At 36.7% G+C, this 24974-nt stretch overlaps 1 protein-coding gene across 2 annotated transcripts; it reads right to left on the bottom strand.

Annotated features, from left to right (window-relative positions):
• Positions 1–1451: 1451 nt before the first annotated feature.
• LOC308702506 (uncharacterized protein) lies at positions 1452–13014 on the bottom strand. Of its 2 annotated transcripts, none has more exons than XM_081385411.1 (18): positions 9842–13014; positions 9365–9482; positions 9001–9093; positions 8659–8869; positions 8155–8324; positions 7961–8059; positions 7357–7589; positions 7091–7269; positions 6910–7003; positions 6420–6764; positions 6089–6206; positions 5922–6013; positions 5702–5819; positions 5308–5424; positions 4504–4695; positions 4126–4278; positions 3249–3451; positions 1452–3100 (listed from the first exon to the last, which is right to left on the bottom strand). In XM_081385411.1, exons 1-17 carry the CDS (start codon positions 9941–9943, stop codon positions 3249–3251), a joined length of 2637 nt encoding a protein of 878 aa, XP_081241537.1. In that variant the 5' UTR covers positions 9944–13014; the 3' UTR covers positions 1452–3100. The 2 variants fall into 2 exon arrangements, with proteins under 2 accessions (XP_081241537.1, XP_081241538.1); XM_081385412.1 differs by having other exon boundaries at positions 3249–3445; positions 9842–13013.
• Positions 13015–24974: the final 11960 nt, after the last annotated feature.

Raw genomic sequence — 24974 nt, 5'->3', positions numbered from 1 at the left:
AGACATTTATAAGAACCAGTTGAACACTGATGTGTTCAGTGTAAAACACTATGATGAATGGAAAACACTTCTTCTCCATCCATCATAATGACTTAGGTATTTTCTTGTTCAGTGTTACACTTACTACAGACAGTACATACATAAATGTTGTAAAATATCTGAGAATATTGTTTTTATACTCAGAACACACAAATACACGGTAACAAATACATTTTATTGTTCCCACAAAAACAATGTACACAGTGTACATCCCAACCAATTAAAAAGTTGTACATAGAGTTGTCTACATACAAAACAACAGAAGAATTGCCTGTGTACATTTACAGTAAAAAATGTTGGCATCCATTGCCCCATTGAAGAGCTGACCTGTTGCTCTTTTATGCTAAAGCTCTGATTGTTAATTGTAAAACTGTGTGACGGGTGTTTGCCCATATGAAGAGTCAGTGTGCATATTTGAATGGCAGTGTGTTCCTTGTGAAAACAAGAGATTTTCTGCATGAAAATTGTGCCATAAGCAGAGAATTGTGTGTAGTGTTTTGAAAATGGTTTTAGAACTGCAATTTGAGTGTAAAGCAGGAATTGTCCTTGTAGTTTCGCAGAATTGGTTCAGGGGGTTCGTGAATGCGTTACATGTTGTGCTCATTGTGTCTCAAGTACCAGTATTTGTGTGTAAACAATTGAGAAAAACTGTAATGGAAGCGACGGTGAAGTGACTCTCAAGTTTGGCTGTACTCGTCGCCCAGCCTCCTTAGTCATAGCCTACCATGGACAAGAACATGGTCAACTAAAAAGGCACAAATCTCATCTGAGACTGCTTGTCTTTTTGCCCTCCCCCTTCTCCTCCCCCTCTCATCTTATCCCTTTCATCGATATATTGAAGGTTCTCGATTGCTGTGTGACCAGTTTTGACTCTTTGTGTTTCCTCCTGGGTGATTGTGTGCTAATTGAGCTGAAGCTGTGCTGAATGCTAGTGCTTTCTAAATTACAACATTGTGTACGGCAATGATAAATGAAGGGATATGTGTGTAAAGTTTTGCAGTGAAAGTTCAAGAAATCTTACTCATGTGTCAAAACTGGGGAATAGTGTTTATAGTTTGGGGAAAAGGGTGTGCTTTTTGATGAATGGTGTTATGGTTTTGAAATTTTAGGGTTAGGGTTAGTGTTTCAGCAATCGAGTAAAACTGTAACATGCCTTAACACACCTTAGATACACATTACTTATTATACTAGATCGATCTTGTTTAATTACAAGCCAGGTTGGTTTGAAAATAAGTAAAAAGACATGCATTAAAGTAATGAATTAATAATGCAGTGTGATGTTAAATTAAAAAAAATTCCACATATAAATACGTGATGTTTTTTTTCTCCAGCTATTGACTTTTATCAACCATAAAAATATAAAATCTTATTTTTCAATAATAATGGATGAAAAAGAAAAAAACATAAAATGCTCATCTTTGGAAATACTTTATTTCTTGTCTTTTACAACAATACTACTGAAAATACACCAAATGCATATTTGTCAAACAAGCCATAAGGCTGTATTTAAAAAACACTGGACTGTGAGGTTAAGTTCACTTGAAAAGCTCCAGCAGAAAAGAGAATCAAGTCATCTGTAATAATATACAATAAAGAATAATCATAACAAAAAAACAGTGTATTTTTCTGTTACATACTATAATGCATCTGTGCAGTAATATAAAATTACACAACAGTTATATCCTACAGTATAATACACTCAATCAAATAGCGATCCATAGGCAGCCTCTGAAAAAAAAAATGACATAGACAGACACAGACACTGCTGCTGCACCGCAGAATAAGTAAATGTGGAGAAATGCAAGTAATCAAGAATGAGTTTTTACATCATGGCCTAAATGTGATGATAAAGGAATGGTCATGAGGTCACCAAAGTCATCATGTGCTTACAAGATTTCATGGCAATCTGCACAATTAGACAATATCAAATACAATGTCAAATTTTACATTCTGGTCTAATGGTTGTGCTACAGGGAATGTCATGAGGTCAACAAAAATGACATGATTCATTGCTCAGCAAAATACAAAAATTGGTTCATAACATTTGTTGTATGCAAGTCAAAAGTTTGGCCTGATGTTGGTGCAAAAGGAAAGGTCACAGGGTCACCACAATCAAGGGGAGTCTCTCTTAAAAGAGTATGAATACACTACCCAAATATCATGTGAGCCCAGTAATTACATCTGGTAATATCATACATGCTAAGTTGACATTTTTGGCTAAGATTGGTGCACCTATACTGGTAGGTTTGTGCATCTTCATTGAACTGTGCAATGTGCTTACTAAATTTAGGACATACTAGCTTTGGGACATACTACTTTGTCATCTTAATGGACAGATCTGTCGCGTGCATCATGTCACCGTTAACTGCCCTGTCAATCATCTTGTTAAAATTCTCCATTCAATCTAATTTTATTTTCTACCGTTTCGGAGAGAAATGTAGTTGCACGTTGATCTGCCAGTCGTGGGTCTTTCATGCGGAGACTCTCCTCATGTGTTTGCAATTTGAATATAATGATGTAAAAGTTAATGGCTAAAACGTATCTTTACAAAAGTCCACAATGCATCTGCAGATGCAATATAATGTAGACAACACTGAATAAATACATTTTCGTCAGGTTAGATACTGATAATTAATCACTCTAACCCCTTTATCTAAACCTCTCTACATAACCGCTGGATTCACGCGTCCTCCATGTCTGTAGTTTTTTAACACTTTTCACTCGTGTTTGTAGTTCTAACCGAATCCTCGTCCAACGCGCGATGGGTTGTGGGCAATATTAGCCGTTATAGTGTGCATCGATCTGCACTTCGGATTCTGACCGGAAATAGTAGACCATCCGGGTATATTTGGAACACTCATTTCAACGATTTGGGACGTACTAATTCTATTTTCGAATGCTATTTAGGATGGATAGTATGCGAATTGGGACGCACCTACAGTTTGAATTTTCAACAAGATATAATGCACACAGATTTTGATGAGGTAAATCAGCATACTAATAATACACAGATATAGGGCAAGTCCATTTCCTTCAACACAGTCCTTCGTTCAGCTTCCATCTGGGGAAATACAGAAAACAATAATAAGAGGCTGAATTTCAGCTGTTTTAGCATAAATAAAATACACAAATAAATTACTAAGAATAACAGTATTAGGGGGTTATTCCAAAAACTAACAAACATACATATTAATAAATAAATAAATGACCTAAATTGTGTTTTCCTCTTCATCCTCACTGGTGTCTGGACTACTGAGGCCACTTTGATCTTCCTCTTCAACATGTAGAAGGACAGAGGCCTCAGGACCTAAGGCAGTCTTATACTGTTGGAGGACCACTTGGAACCTTTCTGACACCTCTGACAGTCTTCTTCTTAAGAGACAGCAAAGTCCCTCATTTCCCTTGTCTACGTCTCAAAATACAAAAGAGATTACATTAAAGACAAACTATGTTAAGATTATTCAATAAGGCCAAAGAACTAACCTATTAAAATCTACATAGCAGGATGGTTGCCATTTTTATGTGTATCGCTGACATGGGACCAGGCTAGCTTCTGTATAAAACGACTTGAGGCAACATGACGGCTCACTGAGATGACTTTATGGAGGGAGGCCCAAAGCAGCATATAAGCGTTTTGTGCCCATGTCTGATAGCTGTTTTAAGTTAACAGTTTTCTTCTTCACTACAGTTATGCTGAAGTAACACATTGTGTTAGTTCCTGACCATCAAGGTTTTCTATGTTGACTGGAGGAAATAATAATAAGATTAATCTTGATGTTATGCTAACCCCATGTAACATATCAGGACACAAATTACAATGGTCAAAATTCTTTTGTTCATTTACGCTTTCAAGTAACAGCCATAATACAACATATCTGCACATCTTTCAAGCATCAATCTTTACAACCTTACTGACTTGTTACCATAGCTACAGTAACAATTGTAATCCCCATTTTATGTATATCCCAAAGGACCACGGCAAAGAGAGCCATAACCGTTCTACTCCATCCAAGTTCTGTGACTGATGTGTTTTTTTGTATGTTTTTTTTAAACACATTAGATGGACAGGGTTTTAATTAAACTTACCCTCCTCAGCCAACTTGTTCTTGAGAACCATTGCCAGGCTCTGCAACCACGTGCAGTGTTGTGCCATCTCCAACACCAAAACGCTTGTTTCCTCATGCAGTCGCCTTGTTAACATCACTTGGTCGTGCACTCGTTTCTTGATCGAAATATTTGCTAAGAATCAATAACAGTTACATGTATCCATGAGACAATCTTGCATAATCACTGCAAACATTGACTTTTTTTTAATCAAATCGATACATAAGAAAACTGAAAATACACCATTAAACTAAATTAATATTACAACACTCAATATGTAACATGCATGCCTTAGTTCAGTATACTCTATAAAGCAGAACTGTAAATAAATTCCTGTGAAGCATCTACAAACAGACATACCACTGCCATGAACCTCCCACGGCCATATTTGAGACACAGTACTCTCTCCAGTTAGGGAATGCTCCACCACAGCTACGTCAATGTTTGTTGCCGATTCTAGTACAAGATCATTGTATTTCTGTATCTCCTGAAGAAGGAGTTTTTTGTCTTCTGCCAGCTTCCTTCGAAGGCGATGGCGAAACTTGCTGCTGTCTAGAAAGACATGAAGTACAGAGGCAGAGGTTTTTGACAGAACTCTTCAACAATAAAAAAATTATAGCACCAAAAAATTGAAAAGCAAAGCTGCAGTTATTGAAAACATAATGAAATACAGTATGTGAAAATTATAATGTAGACTGACATGGGAAACAAATTGTCCAAGGTGTAACATTTAGGGGGGAATCTATTTGCATGATTTTCATGATTGCCTGAAAATAATAATTGTGCATTAATTAATTTAGAATTGGCAGTTTTTTATCTAAATACGTTCCCCTTCCACGGAGGCCTCTATGTTGCACCTCCATGTTCCTACAGTAGCCCACAACGGACAAACAAACACTAGATAGTACCTCTCACATTTTCTCGTCGGCTACCGTAGCTTGGAAAGATAGAGGTGAGGGAAGCTGGTTGCAATCGTCAAACCTCACTGATAGATGCCACTAATTCCTACCACTAAATCCTACAGACTGGTCATTTAAAGAACAGAATTCAACGATTGAGCTGAACTGTGCTACTACACTTATTTGCTAATTCCATGTTGGTGGAGTAGGATGCATACAGTAGCCTGAACTTATCAACCTATTATATTATATTATATAGTTATACCATTCTGACGGTAGAGGGTTCGCTTCCGGTGCCTCACACTAAGGTAGAGCCCCTCAATTGACTGCTGAAGTCCTCTGTGTGTGGTGCCTTGACTGGCACGAGATGTATCAGGTGTCTCTGTAGAAGATATAACGAAAGCAAATTCACTGTTAAAACAACACAGAACCGTTTCTCTGCTTGAATTTCATGTAAAACCTTTTAATCAAACTTATTTAAACTTTGTATGTGCACTTCCTGCAGGAAACTGGAATATACTAATAAACCTGACATCATAAATGTGGCATCACATTAGATGATGATCAACCTACTATTTTTTGCTGCTCTTTAATATCAAACATAAAATTTAGATTGTAGAAAGGGATGTTTGTTGTTTCTTTTATCTGGTCATGCTTACCACCAGCTGCCCATTCCTTTACATCAGATAGCCACTGTGACACCACTTCATCTGTGCAATCTAGCTCTGTTTTTAGGTCAGCTAGCCTTGCAGTCTCATCATGGAGTCTCTGACAAGTCTGATGAACAGTGTTATACAATAATAAGGATTAAAACTTGATTAACAACAGGCCAAGTAAACACAACAAAAGGACACACAAAACAATTAATATGAGACTTACCTTCACATATCTTGTGGAAAGTGCCTGATGTAAAGAGATATTTTTTTTCTCGTTCCACCCCATTGCATGCAACGTAAGCATGTCCACCCGTGCTGTTGAAAGCAAATAATGAGGTTATGATGATCAATCTAAAAATTTTTTACAAGAATATTGCAAACTCCGGTCACCTGCTTTGGACATATATTTGGTCGTCAGGGCACAACGTGAGAGGTAGCTGTTCACTTGCTCCACCTCCTCACCAGCGGTAGTCCCTGCTCCTTCCTGGTTCCTGCCACTCCAATTAATCTGTTAGTAAAGGGTGGAAGAAATTCAATTTAATTTTATTTATATAGCCCAATATCACAAACCACAATTTGCATCAAAGGGCATTACATTCCATGCAAGAAATGGTTATGCAAAAACACAAGATAACATAGTGTAGCTTAACTTATATTTAATATTATTAATGTGCTTGTAAATATTACAAATGTACATAAGATGCCAAAATATTATACACACCTCACACTTAGTAGCATGGGCTCGAGCATGCATTACACTGAGAAAGGGTTTCATAGTGGTCAGTTCCTGAAGAGCAGGAAGGACACTAGCAACTTTCTCCAGGTATGGCCAGTATTTGCATGCCACGTCCATTGCGAAGAATTGTGCCTTGGCTGGCATGAGCTCCTTCTGAAGGTACAGAGGGTAGGCAAATATCTCCCCCCTGTACATATTAAGGGCTTTCAAAAGGAACCCATGGCGACACACAGCAACCTCCATCCCCTCTTCATCCAATTTTGAAGCCCTCCTTGAAGTTTCCCTCGCTGCTGTCCACTGGGAGTCCCCACATGTGCCTCTTCCCTGTGTCTATGAAACACAAAACAAACACGACAAATCAAATAAAAGCAATGGTGTCATTCAATATATGGCATTTTGATTTTGTAATTGATATGCAGGAGTAATTGAAGTGGGGGTTACGTTTATTATTGTAACAACTATTTTGTCAACTTGCATTTTTCACTGCTTTCTGTATGGTGTCGACAAATCTAGACACCGCGCTGTCTTCAGCCACAAAGAGCCCCTCAAAAAAGCCAGGATCATCAGAGCTGAGGAAGAAAGAAAAATAGAAAATCCATTCATGAAATATATGAAGTAAGAAAATAAATCAATAAAAAGACTGGAAGAAAGATCACCTTCCGTTTCGGCGAAAGCGATATAGCTTTCTGTTTCCATCTGCTGAAACAGCCAACATTTCTGGTGTGCAGGCTGGGCAGGTGAAAGGAGCACTACAGCAGAGCTGGTCTTCCTCAAATGATGCATACGAAAGCTCTAAGAAGCTACGCTGCAGTGCATCGCCGTTGATAGATCCAGACTGGAAAATATATAGAATGAAATAGTATTTTGATATTGTCTGCTTATGGAATTTTTTTTATAAAATGGTAATAACATTTACACTTACTCTTCCTCCACACTTAGTGCGATGTTCCAGCAGCTTTGCGAAGGCTTGTCTGGAGAATCCCGGAGAGATGATCTTGAGTTCCTGAAAGGAGCTCAAGAGGTCCAGTGTATAAAGTGTGGAATTGGTGACGGAGGCTGGCCAATATCCACTTCTTAGGAGGTCTTTAAAGTCAGGGGTCCACTGCTGCTGGCATGTTTGACATTCATACAATGGCTGATGCAAGTCAAAACGCCCTTGGAACAAAAAAAAATAATTAAAAATATAATACACATTTACCACATACTTAATTTTACAACACTTAGTTCATTATGCACATTGTGAATGGTTAAGAGACATTGCGCAAGTTCCTATAATCCCACATTTATATTTTCAAATTCACTAAATTCCACACTGCTGTGTTGATTGGACATCATGCTGGAAAGATGCTAGGACAAAAAAAAAAAAAAAAACATCTGTCTTTGTTTCAGTTAATAACATTACCATGTGCTATTCCATATTTCTGTCACTTCTGCAATTGTAAGCACAATGCCACAGCACAATAGTGTGAAAAACATCACATCTACAATATATATATATATATATATTTTTATTTTATTTTTTTTACCATTGATGGTAATTAAAATCACTGGTTTGCCTGGTAACACAGTGAAGTTTGTGCCTCCACAGGAGCAGTCTGGCACCTTCACAGTTGGCAAAATGCAAGCTGGCAAAAAGAAGGAAAACCAATCATTTAGATTATCTGTAACTGTCTGCAGACACACATTGAACAGCAAAATTAAAGCTTTCGTGAGAACGTACCTTGCTCATGGGTGCAATATCCATCCTCCCCTTTAATGATGCATGTGGTCGGAGGAATGGCTTCAAAAAAACCACGAATCATGCATTCCCTGTTGTGGAGTGGATGTTTTTTGTGATGCAATACATCACAGTCCCCACAGAACCACTCCTCAGGAAGACACTCCCTGCACCTAAGGAGAAAATTATATATATAAAATTAATATTATAATATAATACATTATTATATGTTATATGAATAACTCATATAAAGTACTGTACACTCTATTTAAGCTATTTACCTTTTACTAGGTTTGATTTTATTGTATAGGATTGCATAGTGCCTCAGTGTTTAGCACTGTCACCTCACAGCAAGAAGGTCCTAGATGTACTTTTCTCATTAATGTGTTTTTCATCTGGGTATCTAAGTCTTCTCCCATCCCAAAAGACATGCATCTTAGCCTATAAAGCAGGGCACTCTGCAAACCTACCCTGGGTAATTGAAGTTTGATATTAATGAAAACCAACCTAATAACAGCAGGCTCGTTGCAAAGGCAACACAGGGGATGACCAACAGCCTCTATTGAAATAAGGCATTTTAGGTGGTATGGTCTTGCTTCTTTCCAGCGCTCAGAGGCTTTCTGCTGCCGAAAAGACCATGATGATGCAGAGCTACTTTGAGGCTGAGCAGCAGAAGGACATGACGCCAAAATATCAGAGAGCCTCTCCATATTTTTTTCTGTAAAGAAAATCCAAAAATAAAGCGGTAAGGGATAATTTAGATAAGGAACAATTAAAAGTCAACTGATCAGTATTAGAATGAACACTTTTTTTATACTGTGCAAGCTTAAATTAATCACTGTGAATTACCAAATTCCCCTTGAGGATTTAGTTTTGTTGAGATTGCAGTAAGTGGAACCTCCACACTGGATGACAGGGAGCCCTCAACCGTGGGGTATGTGGCTGTAAAACAGCACATAGAAGAATAAGAACAAGTTAGGCTATCACACTCTATTCTTGTTCTTCTTTTCAAACTATATACTAAACAATTTATGAAATCAGACATATTTTTGTTAAGTACTTGGTAGTGTCTTCTACAATAGTGTCACTAATGTTTTTTTAGTTATTTGAATATCTTAAACTCTCAATAAACAATTACAGTGTTCTAATTTGAGTTGGTCCAACATTATCATTGTAAATTCCTCCTACAAATGTCAAATAATTCAGATATAACCTGTAGCGGAGGCATGGCGTCGCCCTCCTCGCCTCCCCCTCGGCTTACCACGTCCTACAGAGTCCCTTTTAGAGGTGTGTGGAGGGTCTCGTACACGTTTCCTCTCATCAGCTGCTCTCTGTGTATTGGAGTGAATATTTCTTGTAAGACTGATGTTGATAAAAGTACGGTAACCAAAAGGCAGGTAACTTGTGAAAGGAAAACACAACATAGTGTGTTAGTAAGGTGTTGAACAGCTTAAATGAGCCTTGGAATAGATTCTCCAAGTCTCTGTAACTCAGAGGGATGGAACTGCATATACTACTATTATTATTATTATATTCCCTTATTAACACGTCACAGAACATGGCAGGATGCATCATGCAATATACCTGTATAAAATCTTCTGCACTCATCATTCTTACATATTCCTCATCACGTTTTACTTTAATTTATGTTTGTTTTTATAAAATGATTGAGGTGTACAAAAACTCTAACCTTGGCTTCAGCTAGAATGTGTTCATGTTTCAGCTCCAGAGCCATGCGTCTCCCCTCTTGGTAGTGGGGATCCTTTGAATCAAGTTTATGCTTGGTGGCCATTGCAATGCAGTCAGATACAGACAGACAGTCAGATACAGACAGACAGTCAGATACAGACAGACAGACAGACAGTCAGATACAAACAGACAGACTGACAAAGATGGGTAAGACAGACAAGTAGTGCTAGACAAAGACAGACAGGGAGGAAAGAAAGAGCAATAGATAAAGACTGTGAGATAGATAAAGATTGAGGATGAAAGAGAGGATGTAAGATATAGAAAATAATGAAGAGATAGAGGTTGGCTCTTAAAAGTGCCTTTGGGTTTTGAAAATCAGGTTCGGATAGGTTCGACAGGTGATATGTTTGACAGGATCTGCATGGAGAACAACAGAAAATGTTAATTATGTAGTGTTGTTGATATAAGATTTAAAAAGTGTACCCTAATAGTGAGTGATTCCCATTTTCTTGTAAATGCTTAGGATAAATAAATACAGATTCACGTTGTTTCTATTTCCTGTGCTACTGTTAAAAGTCGCGTAAGTTAACATTTTTTTTTAAAGGCGCGTAACATGTGCCTGGGGTTCGCCATAAAGGCAGCGTTATGTGCAGTATAACGTTAGACCAAGTGATAATATTGTTATTACTAACACATTACAGTGACGTTGAGTGTGAACCACGATGATCGAGAGAAAATCACATCATCTAAATGTCCCCAATTACTATTCCCCCAATAAATTCTCAATAAGCAGTTACACGTCCAAAATATATGTGGACTACATCATGTGGACATGATATATATATCACAACATGTTTTTTTTATGTGGAAATAGGCTAACGTTACTCATAATTTTATTTTGTATATATACATCTACAGCTATATATCTAGGCTTAGAACATGTTTTTTTTTTTTTTAACTCGTAATTTTCTTCATTTTGGACGTGTAAATAATGCTTATGAATTCATCTTGCTTATTAGACTGTTGTAAGCGACTTACCGTGGTGGAATCGCGCTGGGCAATGGTTTCTGCGATGGTCGCACACAGTGACGTGTTGCACAAAATTGCGCCAAAATATCAATCATAATTAAAAGTACAGTCTTAATATTTTATATCCGTGCTCAATTTTAAAGGGGTCAGCATAAATGTCCAAGTGAAGGAAAAACGAGTATGTAGCCATTACATTTAAACACATATCACTTCCCAGAATACATCCATCTCTTTGCGAAAGGATATGTCCATATAAAGTAATATAAACATTTCTGCAGTAGGCTATATAATTAATTTATTACAACTGCATAAACAGTATTGAGATGAAAGTTCTATAAAAGTAGGCTATTCTTTTTTTCTTTTTTCTTTTTTGGGGCGCAGAAAAAAAAGAAAAGTAGGCTCACTATAAGCCATTGCAATTTGAAATAACATCGACAATTATAAAATATCCCACAATAAATTAAGGCATGTTTTAAGCCTACAGCAAATATGCAGTCCTGCAATTATGTCGTTTTAATGTAGTCCACAATAATATAAAAAAGAGGAAAAATCGTGATATTACCGATTTAGAAAAGGGTTTCAGCTAGCTACCCTCAACGTCGGCTTATGGACGTGAGGGGGAAATTACCACAATATGTGATCGAAAATTATAAAATATCCCACCTAAATGAAGGAATGTTTTAAGCAAATAGAAAATATACCGTCTTGTAATTATGTAATTTTAATGTAGCCCAAAATTATATAAAAAGAGAGGAAAAAGAGTTAGGTTTAGGAAAATAATAAAAGTTCAAAATTCAAAGATGAGTGATTTGCACTCAAATCTATCGGACGACCCTCTCCGTTGTCAAGTGACGAATAGGGGGTACCCTCAACGTCGGCTTTGGACGTGAGGGGGAAATGACCAAACGGCATAGCCTATGCTGAGCCTATGTGACGAATAGGGGTGAGACCATGTTGCAAAGAAAGACGTGGTGCAGGCACGAAAAATACGTCCCTTTGAAATACATTAGATTGAAAGTCGTGCTGAGTGACACGAAAAAAAGAAGGAAATTCGTGCCTAGGGACACGAATCAATAGATTCATGTTGAGTAGCCTATACCGAATATAAAGTAATAAAAACGAGAATTAAAATCACCTGATTAAATGTTGTGTAATGTAGCCCTTAAAGTCTGCAAAATTAATAACAATTGAGAAAAAACTATAGCCTACTGTGCTCTCGAAAGAAAAACGTGGTGCAAGCACGAAAAATATGTCCCATTGAAATACATTAGATTGAAAGTCGTGCTGAGTGACACGAAAAAAGGAAGGAAATTCGTGCCTATGGACACGAATCAATTTGTGCTGAGTAGCGTACCGAATACAATACAACGAGGATTAAAATCTCCTGATTAAATGTTGAGTAATGTAGCCCTTAAAGTTTGCAAAAGGAATAGCCAAACATTTGAGAAAAAAACAATAGTGTGCTCTCGAAAGAAAGACGTGGTGCATACGCCCCATTGAAATACATTAGATTGAAAGTCGTGCTGAGTGACACGAAAAAAAGAAGGAAATTCGTGCCCATAGACACGAATCAATTTGTTTTTGAGTAACCTACCGAATACAATACAGAGATGATTAAAACCACCTGATTAAATGTTGTGTAATGTAGCCCTTAAAGTCTGCAAAATAATAACAATTGAGAAAAAACAATACTGTGCTCTCGAAAGAAAAACGTGGTGCAAGCACGAAAAATACGTCCAATTGAAATACATTAGATTGAAAGTCGTGCTGAGTGACACGAAAAAAGGAAGGAAATTCGTGCCTATGGACACGAATAAATTCGTGTTGAGTAGCCTACCGAATACAATACAACGAGGATTAAAATCTCCTGATTAAATGTTGAGTAATGTAGCCCTTTAAGTTTGCAAAAGGAATAGCCCAACATTTGAGAAAAAACAATTGTGTGTTCCCGAAAGAAAGACGTGCAAGCACGAAAAATACGTCCCATTGAAATACATTGAATGTCGTGCTGGGTGACACGAAAAAAAGAAGGATATTTGTGCCCTTGGACACGAATAAATAGATTAATGTTGAGTAGCCAACCGAATATAAAGCAATAAAAACGACGATTAAAATCTCTTGATTAAATATTGAGTAATGTAGCTCTTAGCAAAATGAATTACAATTGAGAAAAAACAATACTGTGCTCTCGAAAGAAAAACGTGGTGCAGGCACGAAAAATACGTCCCATTGAAATACATTAGATTGAAAGTCGTGCTGAGTGACACGAAAAAATAGGGAAAATCGTGTCCACGAACACGAATCAATAGATTAAATTTCGTGACTATGTCACGAACTGCCGTGAGACTGGGTTGATCGCACAGCTCTGTGTAATAATGTTCGCGTGATCGAGATCAGCTTTGGCCGCGATCGCTGTTTTTTGGGCCGAGCTGCTCAGATCAAACAAGTTTTGTTCCGCTTTTTGAGCGTTTGCCATTTGATGTTTCTCATACGCAACGCAAATGACAGCGTACAATCAAAGAGAGTTTGAATTTTGTAGAGGCAAAAGTTCAAATTGAAACGTTTAGTTGAAAAGGTCGCAAAATTATGCCATTTATTCGAAGTCTGGAACCCCGACGGCAAGTTAGGGCTATTTATAGAATGTGTTTAGCGGGCAACTCACAGGCACCACGTTGGAGAACACTGCTATTCAAATATAATGTAAGCAAATTTAAAAGTGCAGCCTTATAAAACTAACTTTCTGTCAGTGATATAGGCCGACTCTTCTTCCTCAGTTATTGTTTTTTACACGAAGCATAAGTGATCATATTAGTGCCCCTGCTGTTGGCTGTTAATACTGCTTTAAGACTTTTTTTTGTTTTTTGTTTTTTTTTTGTGCCGACGGCCCTCGGTTGGACGGCCGTTCTGGACTTTTCCAGAACGCACAGATTGTCAATCCGTCCCTGGAACCCATTAAACACATGCAATCAGTCTTTTTTTAAACAAAAGTAGCTTGTAAGGTATAGGGGTGGGAATCACCAGAGGCACCACGATACGATATTATCCCGATACTTGGGTCACGATAAGATATTATTGCGATTTTAAACATATTGCGATATTCTGCAATATATTGCAATTTATTACCTTTTTCCAAATTCAAATTATGTCTGCAAAGGAAAACTGTCAACATCTGTTTGTTCATGTCACATCAATTTTAATAAGCTCCATTAATAATCTTCGTTAATAATCTGTTACACAGAACTTTATTATAGCCTATTAAATTAAATTAAAAATTATTCACACCTTCACAAAATCCAAACATTCAGTGTAAGAGTAAAACAATGACATAACATTATTTATAGTAAGTTTATTTGATTCACATCATATTTAGAGTTTTGACCTCGACAACCCAACTGCATTTACCCAAACAGTCTAAACTAAAAGATTGTTTTGGTTGAATCGGTTCAAAGGAGTAGTTCGCGAATCGGACGTGTCATTAGCGGACTTGTACAACGCGTGTGATTATCCCGGCAGTTAGGACATCGCACAAGATTTGTCAACACAGAAAACATTTCATCATTGGATTTTGTTTTGTTTATTGAAAGTGTTTTTCATGTTAGCTGAATGTGCGGAACGCTTTTCAGAGAAGATAAGGCAACGTAAAAGTTTTTCTTCTATTTTTTTGCACAACACCCAGCAGTAATTCAGGGAAAAAATACCCGAATGCTGCACGTGAAACTTCGGTCTTCCGATCTTTTACCATCGTGTCAATTCTCATTTTGATTAATATGCGCGAGGGAGCGAGAGTGAGAGAGAGCAAGACAGTTTGAAAGACGACGAGGGTGCGCGCGCGCGACCGGGACTCTCTGTCTCTCTGCTCATTCTTTCAGTAATATGCGCATTATCGCAAGCGCAGCAGTCATGTAGCTACATCACTCACCCATCAAATAAGGCTTTGGCGAGACAAAACATTGCTTGTGACTTGTGAGAGAGACGCGTGAGTGACAGAGAGACGGAGGGAGAGCAGGGAAAGGAAATGCAGCTGAATGAATATGCTGCGTGTTTTAAATTGCGTAAATTTTTTTATAACGAAACGCAATATGTGGCCGGTGTTGATTCTGTGGCACACCGCCACGAATTAGTCTATGCGTAGGATTTCTTTCTCTGATGCTACAATGTTTATTTTATCTACGTCCTCCTGCACGCTGACAGTCAACCCGACAGTCACCCCGCTGACCTCCCCAGAAAACAAACAGCACCATCTAGTGGACTGAATGAGTCAAGTTATGACAAGTTATAATTATCCCACATGCTTAATGGTGCATGTTAAAGGGGTAAAAAGAACAAGTACAAAACTGCAAGCAGCGATTTCAGGGCCATGCCCCTGAAGAAACAGCAACAGCAGTGCAGAGCCAGAAGAACAAAAACAGCAGAACTCTAATGTCTAGGTGAGAAATGGCACTGTTTGCAGCTTGTGCCACTCACCAAACTGCAGAGAGCCTTCAGTGCGAGTGTGTAGCCATATTAAAATGCTAAATGTAGCTTATGGTCAACCTGATAGCTGAAGAGCCACATTAGAAGAATGGCATTTGGATAGCATGCTTACCAAGTAGCATGATATGATTTTCTGACAAACTGTTCAAAAGTTATTTGGCAATAATAGCCATTTTCCAGATCTCAGTACCTGTAGATGGTGCTTTTCCCAAATTTGGCATGGACAATCACATCATGGTTCCGATAAAGCAAGGTTGCATAAAGCAACTTCAGTTTTTTCCTTAAGTATTCCCTTAAGTAACACATAAGGTTTTTTTTTCTGCAACACCCATAGGGTTAAGGGAAACATATGGGCGAACTTAAGGGAAAATTACACTTAAGGTGCTTTATGCAACCGGGCATATGTGTCAAACTCAGTTCCTGGAGGGCCACAGCCCTACAAAGTTTTGTTCCAACCCTGCTTACACTCACACACTTCAAATAAGCCTGAAGGACTTGATTAGCTGGTCAGGTGTGTTTAATTAGGGTTGAAGATAAACTATGCAGGGCTGTGGCCCACCAGGAACTGTGTTTGACACCCCTGCGATAAAGCATACCAATTTTTGTTTAGATTGATCAAAAGTTTGGCCGGGATACAGCCTTAGAACCTTTGGGTCGACATAGTGTACTTTCTGACGTCATGACTTTTGAACAAAGATGCATCTCAGTCCAAAGATCATTTGAGGCAATTTTTGAAGCAATTAAAATCTGAGCAAAATCTGAAGTAGCGAAAAATCGGAATAATGTACTTTTCAAAATGACCACTACTATAAATGGCAGAGTCTTAATTTAATATGTTGAATGTGAGAAGCATGCATGTCATTTTTCTAGATCAAAAAGTTAAAAAAAAGTTATAACCATTTGAAAAGTGAATATTTGAACTGGTGGTGGCACTATAGAGAAGGTCCTACCTAGAGACTCCAAAACAAAAGTGTTCCAAAGATCATAGTTTCTCAATGTTCCATTTATAGGGCTGCCATGGACTCCCATTCAGGAGGAATAATAATAATAATAATAATAATAATAATAATAAACAAACAATTACAATAGGGGCTATCCTAAAAAAAATTAAGTAGACAGTGAGCATACATCTGGTAACAGTGTAACCAAACTAATGGATGGTCACAAAAAAAAAATATTGGGAGAAAAAAAAACATGCCACACATAAAGACTTAAACTTAACTATTTAGAACTACAACATAAAAAGACTAAACGTACACTGGACGTACAGCAGACGTACACTGGACGTCTCTCTACTGTATACTAAATAAACTGTTCTGAGTCTGAGATGTGCCTAAAGTCATATTTTGTTTAACCCTCAGAGAATCTTCGGTCACTTCTGACCGAAAAATTTTCTGTTTTGAATTAAAAAAAAAAAAAAAAAAAAAAAAAAAAACACAGCTTCATCGGAAGGTTATGATACTTGGTGACTTTTATGGCATTAGGTATGTGTATGCAAAAAAAAATTGAGGTCATGATCCGAGCATGCTAAGTGGTCGTAAAAAAAAATAGTCACACTCAGTGCCTTCGGTCAAAAATGACCGACCCATAGGAAATGAATGGGAAATTTACAAAAACAAATTCTCTGATTTTTTGTCTGTACAATCTACAAATCGGCCACGATTCTAAAAAAAAAGTACACCGCAGTAAAGGGGTGACACTCTACAACATCAAGAGTGCAAAAAATTCACACCCACCCACACACACACAGAAACACTTTTATACACATACACACCAATAAATTCAGATTACAAAAAATCTGTTTTGAATTTTTAAAAATCACAGCTTCATTGGAATGTTACGAAACTTGGTGACTTTTCTGGCATTAAGTATGTGAACACAGAAAAAAATTGAGGTCATGATCCAAGCATGCTAAGTGGTCGTAAAAAAATAGTCACACTCATGGTCTTCGGTCAAAAATGACCCCCATAGGAAATGAATGGGAAATTGACAAAAACACAAATTCGCTACAAATCGGCCACAATGCAGAAAAAAAGTGCTCAGCAATGAAGGGGTGAAACTCTAAAACATCAAGAGAGAAAAACATAACATAATTAATAATTATAATTAATAATTATAATTAATATATATATATATATATATATATATATATATATATATATATATATATATATATATATATATATATATATATATATATATATATATATATATATATATATATAACTAATATAATAATTATTAAAATTATTAAAATAATAATTAATAAAATGTTATAAACCTTGGCAAAAAGTATTATTTGAGAATTAAAAAAAAAAATACAATCAATCCACATCTTAAAAGTAAGTAATTTGGTCCAAAAACAACTAGAATTCACAAGCATCTCCATTTAGAGCTATTACAGGCATCTAGTGGTAAACCCATGCAATAACATGATTTATTTAATTTTATGTTTAAATTGATTTATTATTTTTATTTTAATTTTTTTTCTGAAAGTCTCTATTTTAACCGAAAATACCGCATAGAAAAATAAAAATAAAAAAATACTAATTAAAAAAAAAAACATTATTTTCAATGGCAAAAAATGGACTATAAATATTGCATAAATATTAATAAGTTCAATCAAATTGTCTCAAAATACTAATTTAAAAAGAATAAATATTATAGAACAAAAATAAATTGCATTGGTTTTTACTGGGATGGAGGAAGTTTCATTTTTAGGTGTCCGGTCACTTCTGACCGGGAAGGCACTGAGTGTGACTGCTAAACGAAGACTCTCTGAGGGTGTTTAAGTTGTTTACATATTTTCTTCGCGCTGTAATGAAGTTAAAAGATCTCACCCGTGAATCCATCATCTGGGTTCCTTACGCTCCAGCAAACAGAGGGACACAATAAAACAGCGACCAACGAGCAGTAAAGCCGAGCTGTCATCCTGAAGCCTGTGATCATGGACTCTGTCTCTGCTGGAAATGCACGGAAATTAACGCGCTTAATGAAAACGCGTTTTAAAGATACAACTTTAGAAGAGGTGCGACTCCAATCAACCTGTCTGTATTTATGGTGTAATCTTAAAGACGCTGATTAGCTCGTTCAGGTGTGTTCAAGTACTACTTAAGGGCGTGTAATAATTACCGTAATTAGAAGATGACAATCCGAGGCTTCGGTGCGTCACAACTGTTTTGAAACGTTTGCCACTAGTGGACGATCACCCTATGATCACACCCATTAACAAAAGTCTGGCTGCGTTCGAAACCGCATACTCAATGAGTAGGTAGCCTACTTAATTTCAATGAGTACTTACTTATCGAGCGCTAAAAGAGTAGGTACTTTATAGCCAGATCTCGTTGAGTATGAATGCGAACCGGACATCTGCCATGTTGACGTTATCATGTGACCTACGACGCGTTATCACAAGCGCAACAACTTAAAAGATTTGAACGACACGTTTAATTCATCTGTCTGTAAATATCATGATATTGATTAAACTTGCTCATTTTGTGGTCTTTTTGAAGAAACTGCTGCCCATTTATTGTGTGAGTACATTTAGGGTTGATTTAAGTTCTTATATTTAACCCTACTAATGTGACCCACCGTTTTATCCTTAACGATAGGCCTATTTATTTTTATTACGAAATCCCAAAATTGTCATCTCTTGAATATGTTGTTAATTTCTTTATTTTATATCCAAACATTTTCATCCATAAGCAAAAGTGGCTTACTGCTTTGTTTTCCTCTTTTTCTTGTTAAATTTAACTCTCGTTTCATCCCTCAGGCCTATAAATAACAGAAAATGCATTTTTTTAAATGTATTATATAATTAATTATTTAAGAAAATATATATTGATATTCAACCTTATAGGTTTTTTTCCTGTGTATAAAATCTCATAATATGTTTGCAAACCCAATATATATATATATATATATATATACACACACACACACACACACATATATATATATATATATATATATATATATATATATATATATATATATATATAAATACATACATACATATACATACATACATTTAGCTCACATTTACTCGACAGCTCTACCTAGAATGGTTTTCCTCAGCGTTTGTAATGTCTGCACAAAGGGAGATTCACCTTTGGAGAAAACTGTTGATTTTATACTCGAAAAATTTAAGTATCATTATTAAAAATTAATATAACCCCAGAATGAATTGCATTGCTATCCCAGCCCAAAACATACAATAATAACAACGATAAATGCTGATCAATTAATTATATTACTTTTTACTGTAAATTATATAATTCAATAAAACAAAATGTCATGTATGTCATATGAAATAGCTATGCATGAATACACTCTAGATGTGTATATAGTGAACATATCTACATTTTCATTCAAACAATAAATAAAGCATTAATTAATTGTATTTTATTTACTGACAACAATGAGAAATATTAATAAATTAGTAAAAGAATGAATCAAAGTCACCATCACACAATAAACAAATGCATATACAAGTCAACACATGAAACAAAGCTTTATTCAAACTACAATCATGTATGTAGGCTACAGGCGCTGAACCCCACATCCTTCTGCCATCTCAACACAACGGTTCCCATTCTGCGGCTTTATTCTGATGAATCAGCTGACCGCCAGAGGTGAGCCGTGCCTTCGTGCCTGAGGTTGTTGCGTGATGTGTTGTGCTTCACAATCTGAGGCAATGAGGGCAGGTGGAGTGATGGAGGTTCTCATAACGGCTGGTGGAGTGATGGTGGGTCTCATAAGGGCAGGTGGAGTGATGGTGGGTCTCATAAGGGCAGGTGGAGTGATGGTGGGTCTCATAACGGCTGGTGGAGTGATGGAGGTTCTCATAACGGCTGGTGGAGTGATGGAGGGACTCGTCCATGGCACCATCTCCAGGATTCAGCTCTGTGCTCTTCATCCTCAGTGCTCACACCAGCCTGCTGGCATTTCAGATCCTACAAAATACACAAACATAACACAAAAGCAGTCATTTTAACCGCACAATGTCATTTGATTTCAGTATTATTTAGAAGACAAAAACGCTTTTATCCACAAATGCCGCCATCATCTTTCCTTGCAGGTCCTGCTCCACCACAAAAGCTGTGCAGCAAATGCACAGAAATCAAGAATCAGAAAAGTGCTGTAATAGCTCTGTTTGAAATTACAATAATTAAAATAAACTACAACTTAATATTGAAATAGTTGTTGTTATTCATTTCTGTAATGTCACAAAGCCTTTGATGGCAGCATTCAGCTTCATGAGCCACTCTCCACCGGATAAACACACACGTGTTCATCTGTCCCTGTAACATCCAGACATGATTCACATTACCTTTGTGATTTATGAACTCAACACTACATTTACATGTTGAGGTTGTTTTAACTTTTTATCCTACATAAATGTTCCTTAATTTATCAACAGTACTAATGGACAAATAAAATAGATAACTTATGTTTAGTTACTTTATAGATTTGTTCTACATAATAGCGCACACATACATCACTCAGATGCCTATTTCATATTTAATCTGCAATTCTTATAGAAGAGTTTCTTGCCAGATATTAAATAGACATTTAGTAATTGTATTTAAGATGTATACGGTTTAAAATGTATGCAAATCCACTTTGGAGACGTATGTGTCCTTACTGGAGCTTCTCTGTTAGCTATACTAAAATGTGATTTACAGCAAAATCACAAATATATAGCGTCTTTACATCTTCAACAATGCAACAGTTTACTGTACAGTAGTTCAACACATGCGATCATTTGATTTGTAATACTCACATTTGAGTCTCGTCCGTCATCCTTTCCGTCACGTTCGAGTATGACCTATCCTTCTTCTTCTTTTTTATGACGTATCCTCTCGCGTGGCCTCCTGGGATAGAAGAGTATCCATCGTTGAACACTCAAAAATCTGGGCGGAAGCGAGTAAGCCATCCGGGAACTTCTCGCCTACTCTTTTATGAATACTGATGTTTCTAACGTACTGCTTCCTTCACGTACTGTTTTCGCCTACTATATAGTAGGAAAGTAGGCATATTCGAACGCACTTAAGTCCGAATCTCGCGATAATTAGTACGTCACCCAGGTAATTCTCGCCTACTCTTTTGGATTCGTACATACTTTTTCGCTCGCCTACTCTTTTTCCCATACTAAATAGTAGGGAAGTATGCGGTTTCGAACGCAGCCTCAATGTTTTTACCTGATCAGGGGTGCGTTTCCCGAAAGCATCGTTGGCCAACTATGGTCGCAAGTTCCGTCGTTACCAATAGAGTTCAATGGACATTGCGATGAACTTGCGACCATAGTTGGCCAACGATGCTTTCGGGAAACGCACCCCAGATTTGATAACTTCATATTTTATAGCCTATTAGGGCATAAATAAAATATAATTAGAATAATGTAAGTAGCCTACTAAAAAATATCAAATACAATGTGACTATATATATATTAGTGCAGTCAATTGATTTAAAAACATGTACTAATTAATCAAGTTTTTTTTCTGTTATTAATTGCAATTAAAAACATTGGAGTTTTTTAAAATTTTTATATTGTATTTATACCGCTGAAAATGGCATTTTCAGTTTTTGGCTGAAAGAGAAAAAAACAACAAAAATATAAGCCGAAAATATGCTGCCCGTTTAGCAGGTTTTACTCTGGCACAGCATGTTTTGTAACTTTGCGAGCGTTCACGTCTAGCCAAGTACAATTCAAATCCCCGGATGTGTTCTTGATGACTTGTGCTGACTTGAGACAGCCAGGTATCCCAGAATGCATCTCGCACTAACCAGCAAGCGTCAAAAACGAAGGAGTTTTTATTCTGAGATTTTCATGCGAGCTTATCTGTGGTTTATTTATAAAAATAGCACCTACTTGATCATTTGATCTAATGTTTTCGGAGTTGTGAGATCCAGGCGATCACCGGTTGCTCAAGCGCTCATTAAAGCGTAACTCTCTCAAAGCATAATTAGAATGGAAACATCACTTTTAAGTTTGACTGTATTTTTGTTTTCGGTCAAATTGACTTTTGAATGGGAGAGCTAGGGGCACGACTATGATAGCATCAAAAATAGCTATTTTTAAAACACTAAGAAGGCTCAACAAAACATGAAACTTTGCTTGAAGTATCACCAGGAGCTTTACACGTGAGCTCGAGCATTGAGAACATTGTGTACGCAGAGTTTGCTAAAAAGAAAGATTTTGAACAACTCACTGTAGCTTTATTTCTGGAAAGAAAAATAACACAGCATCATATGAGAGTTGTATGTCAGTGCTAAAGGTGAAGAATTACAGTGTACTTTTATGTCATCTTCATATTCTTGTGATAAGCATATAGTGAATATTGAATAAGTGAAACAGCTTTGGGCCAAAGGCAAGGGCTATAGTGGGGCCACAGATTTTTTTTTTTTTTAATAAAAATGCCTGAACAATCTCGTCATAAAACTGAAAGTTTGAAAATCTCAAAGGATCAGGTCATCCATCTTACTTTTGTGTGTGTAAACCTCACTTGCCTGGCCTGGGAGTTCAGTGATTCTCTTAATTGCTTATAGCCTACTGTAAGAAAAAATGACGTGGACATCGAAGATCTCAAAAATGAAGTTTATTACAGCTTAGCAGTGGCAAGGTACACAAAGCACCTTGGGTTCACCGGCGTCAGAATGAACCCAGAACATCCAAATCTTAAAACTTTTATCCTGTTACAGTTTACAACACTTAATGTAAATGAAATTGCTCTTGTTGTAACAGCTGTGGTCTGTATGTTAATGAAGTTGAGACACCCCATTGTCTGTGAAGGTTCTCTGTGTCCCACACCCAGTCCCATTCTACAATTGACTACCGTTTGCTCAGGATGTGATCAACCCAAATGGTCAAGAAACTATATAACTTGACTGCCTTAATCTCTATGATAATTAAGCCATTTTGGGGATGAGCTCATTCTAAAATATAGTTTGGAGTGGAATCTGGGTCGAGGCAGACTACAATTTCTTACACTTATACAATTTGTTTTGTGTTAAACCAGTATGCTTGACATGCATGTTTAAAATATACATTAAAATAGCATTTTAAGAGTAGTCTATGAAGCAACATTATTGGGATGTTTCTCACTGATCTGATTGGTTGTCTCTGCTGTAGTGGCTGCTGCTGCTAATGATGATGATGCCTTTTAACAAGTCTCAGGAGATTTTTGTACAGAAAATAAAGAATTGTGAAAAAAATTTGATTATTTTTGCAGACTAAATTTGCCTATATACACCCTAGAAGATGATCTGAGAACACAAAGCATATACACACACTCCAAATATAGTCTTTTCATTTTATCAAACACATTTATAAAACATATTTGATACCATGCTACAAAATCCAGTTTGATGTGTTTTTTTACGTGCTTTTGTGTTTATATCAGCATATAAATAAGGCCATCATATAGGCTGTTTTCTACTGGAATAGACACTGTCAAAATGCTCTACAGGGCGTTGCTTCTGAGGGAAATGAGAAGTGTGAAAAGAAAAAAGGGCTATTGCAGAAAATACTGCACTGGTATTGCCATGTAAATGCATTAGTATACTATATATATCAATACACCATGCTATCTGATTCCATTGCTTTACTGTCATTATAAAATGACATCAAATAATTATGATGATGAAGTTGTTTCTACTGGAAATGAGTCAAACATTCCTCTAGGAAGTTGTGGCTTAGACCGTTAAAATGGCAAATGTTTATTCATTGTGAAATAATGAAGTTCAGAAACTAATACAAATAGCTTGATCACACCAACAAATGTGTGAAATTTAGTCAAGTTCTTCATAAACATGCATTGGGGATATTTTGGGAATATTAATACATTTTTATCAATCAATAAATTCCACTAGAAACAAACCTTGTTGTATTATTTTAATTTATTACTGTGAAGCTGCTTTGACACAATTTGTATTGTGAAAAGCGCTATACAAATATACTTGACTTGACATGCTGACCATATTTTATATGCCATACTACAGATATTGTAGTGGAAACTGGAAACTGACATGTCATGCTGTCCTAAACTTTTGCTTTTAAATGATGACTCGTCTTTCAGTTTCTCTCTGTCTCAGAAAAAGTTGTGGTTCTTTGGATTGCAGTTCTTTGATTATTATGCTGAGAGTATAGTTCCTATCCATATTGGCCTATAAAATCACAACTTTTCATTTTCTGTCGGTCTCAGTGCACAATGTAACTGCAGAAGAGTCAAGTTTTAAATATTCCTGAGAGTCATAAAACATCCTATCTGATCGCGGCCATGGCAACCAGGCCCCTTTCGCCCTGCCTGGGGGGTTGGGACCCTGCTCTCGGATGGAAGTTTTTAAAGATTTGTGTGTGCATATGGCAAATAATTGTGTCTGATTTGTCTCAGTCGCTACATAATTGTCGTGTAATAACTTCTGTATGACCTAGCAATAAACATTTTTGTAAGTGTGTCTACACTGTAAAAACTAAAGGAGCCTCAAGTATCCTGTTGGATACTCAAGGAACTTCAAAATGTAATTTTGGTGCCTCAAAGCTCTTTCTCCTATAGTAGGGTTACTGGAGGAGCATTGACAATCTTTGAGGTTCTTGCTGGAACTTATGGGATCCTTTAAGCCCTTTGTAT

This window comes from Scardinius erythrophthalmus, assembly GCF_964197995.2.
Source record: "Scardinius erythrophthalmus genome assembly, chromosome: 14".
Lineage (NCBI taxonomy): Eukaryota > Metazoa > Chordata > Actinopteri > Cypriniformes > Leuciscidae > Scardinius > Scardinius erythrophthalmus.
The sequence above is the reverse complement of the archived record's forward strand: the minus strand, read 5'-3'. Positions and strand labels throughout refer to the sequence as shown.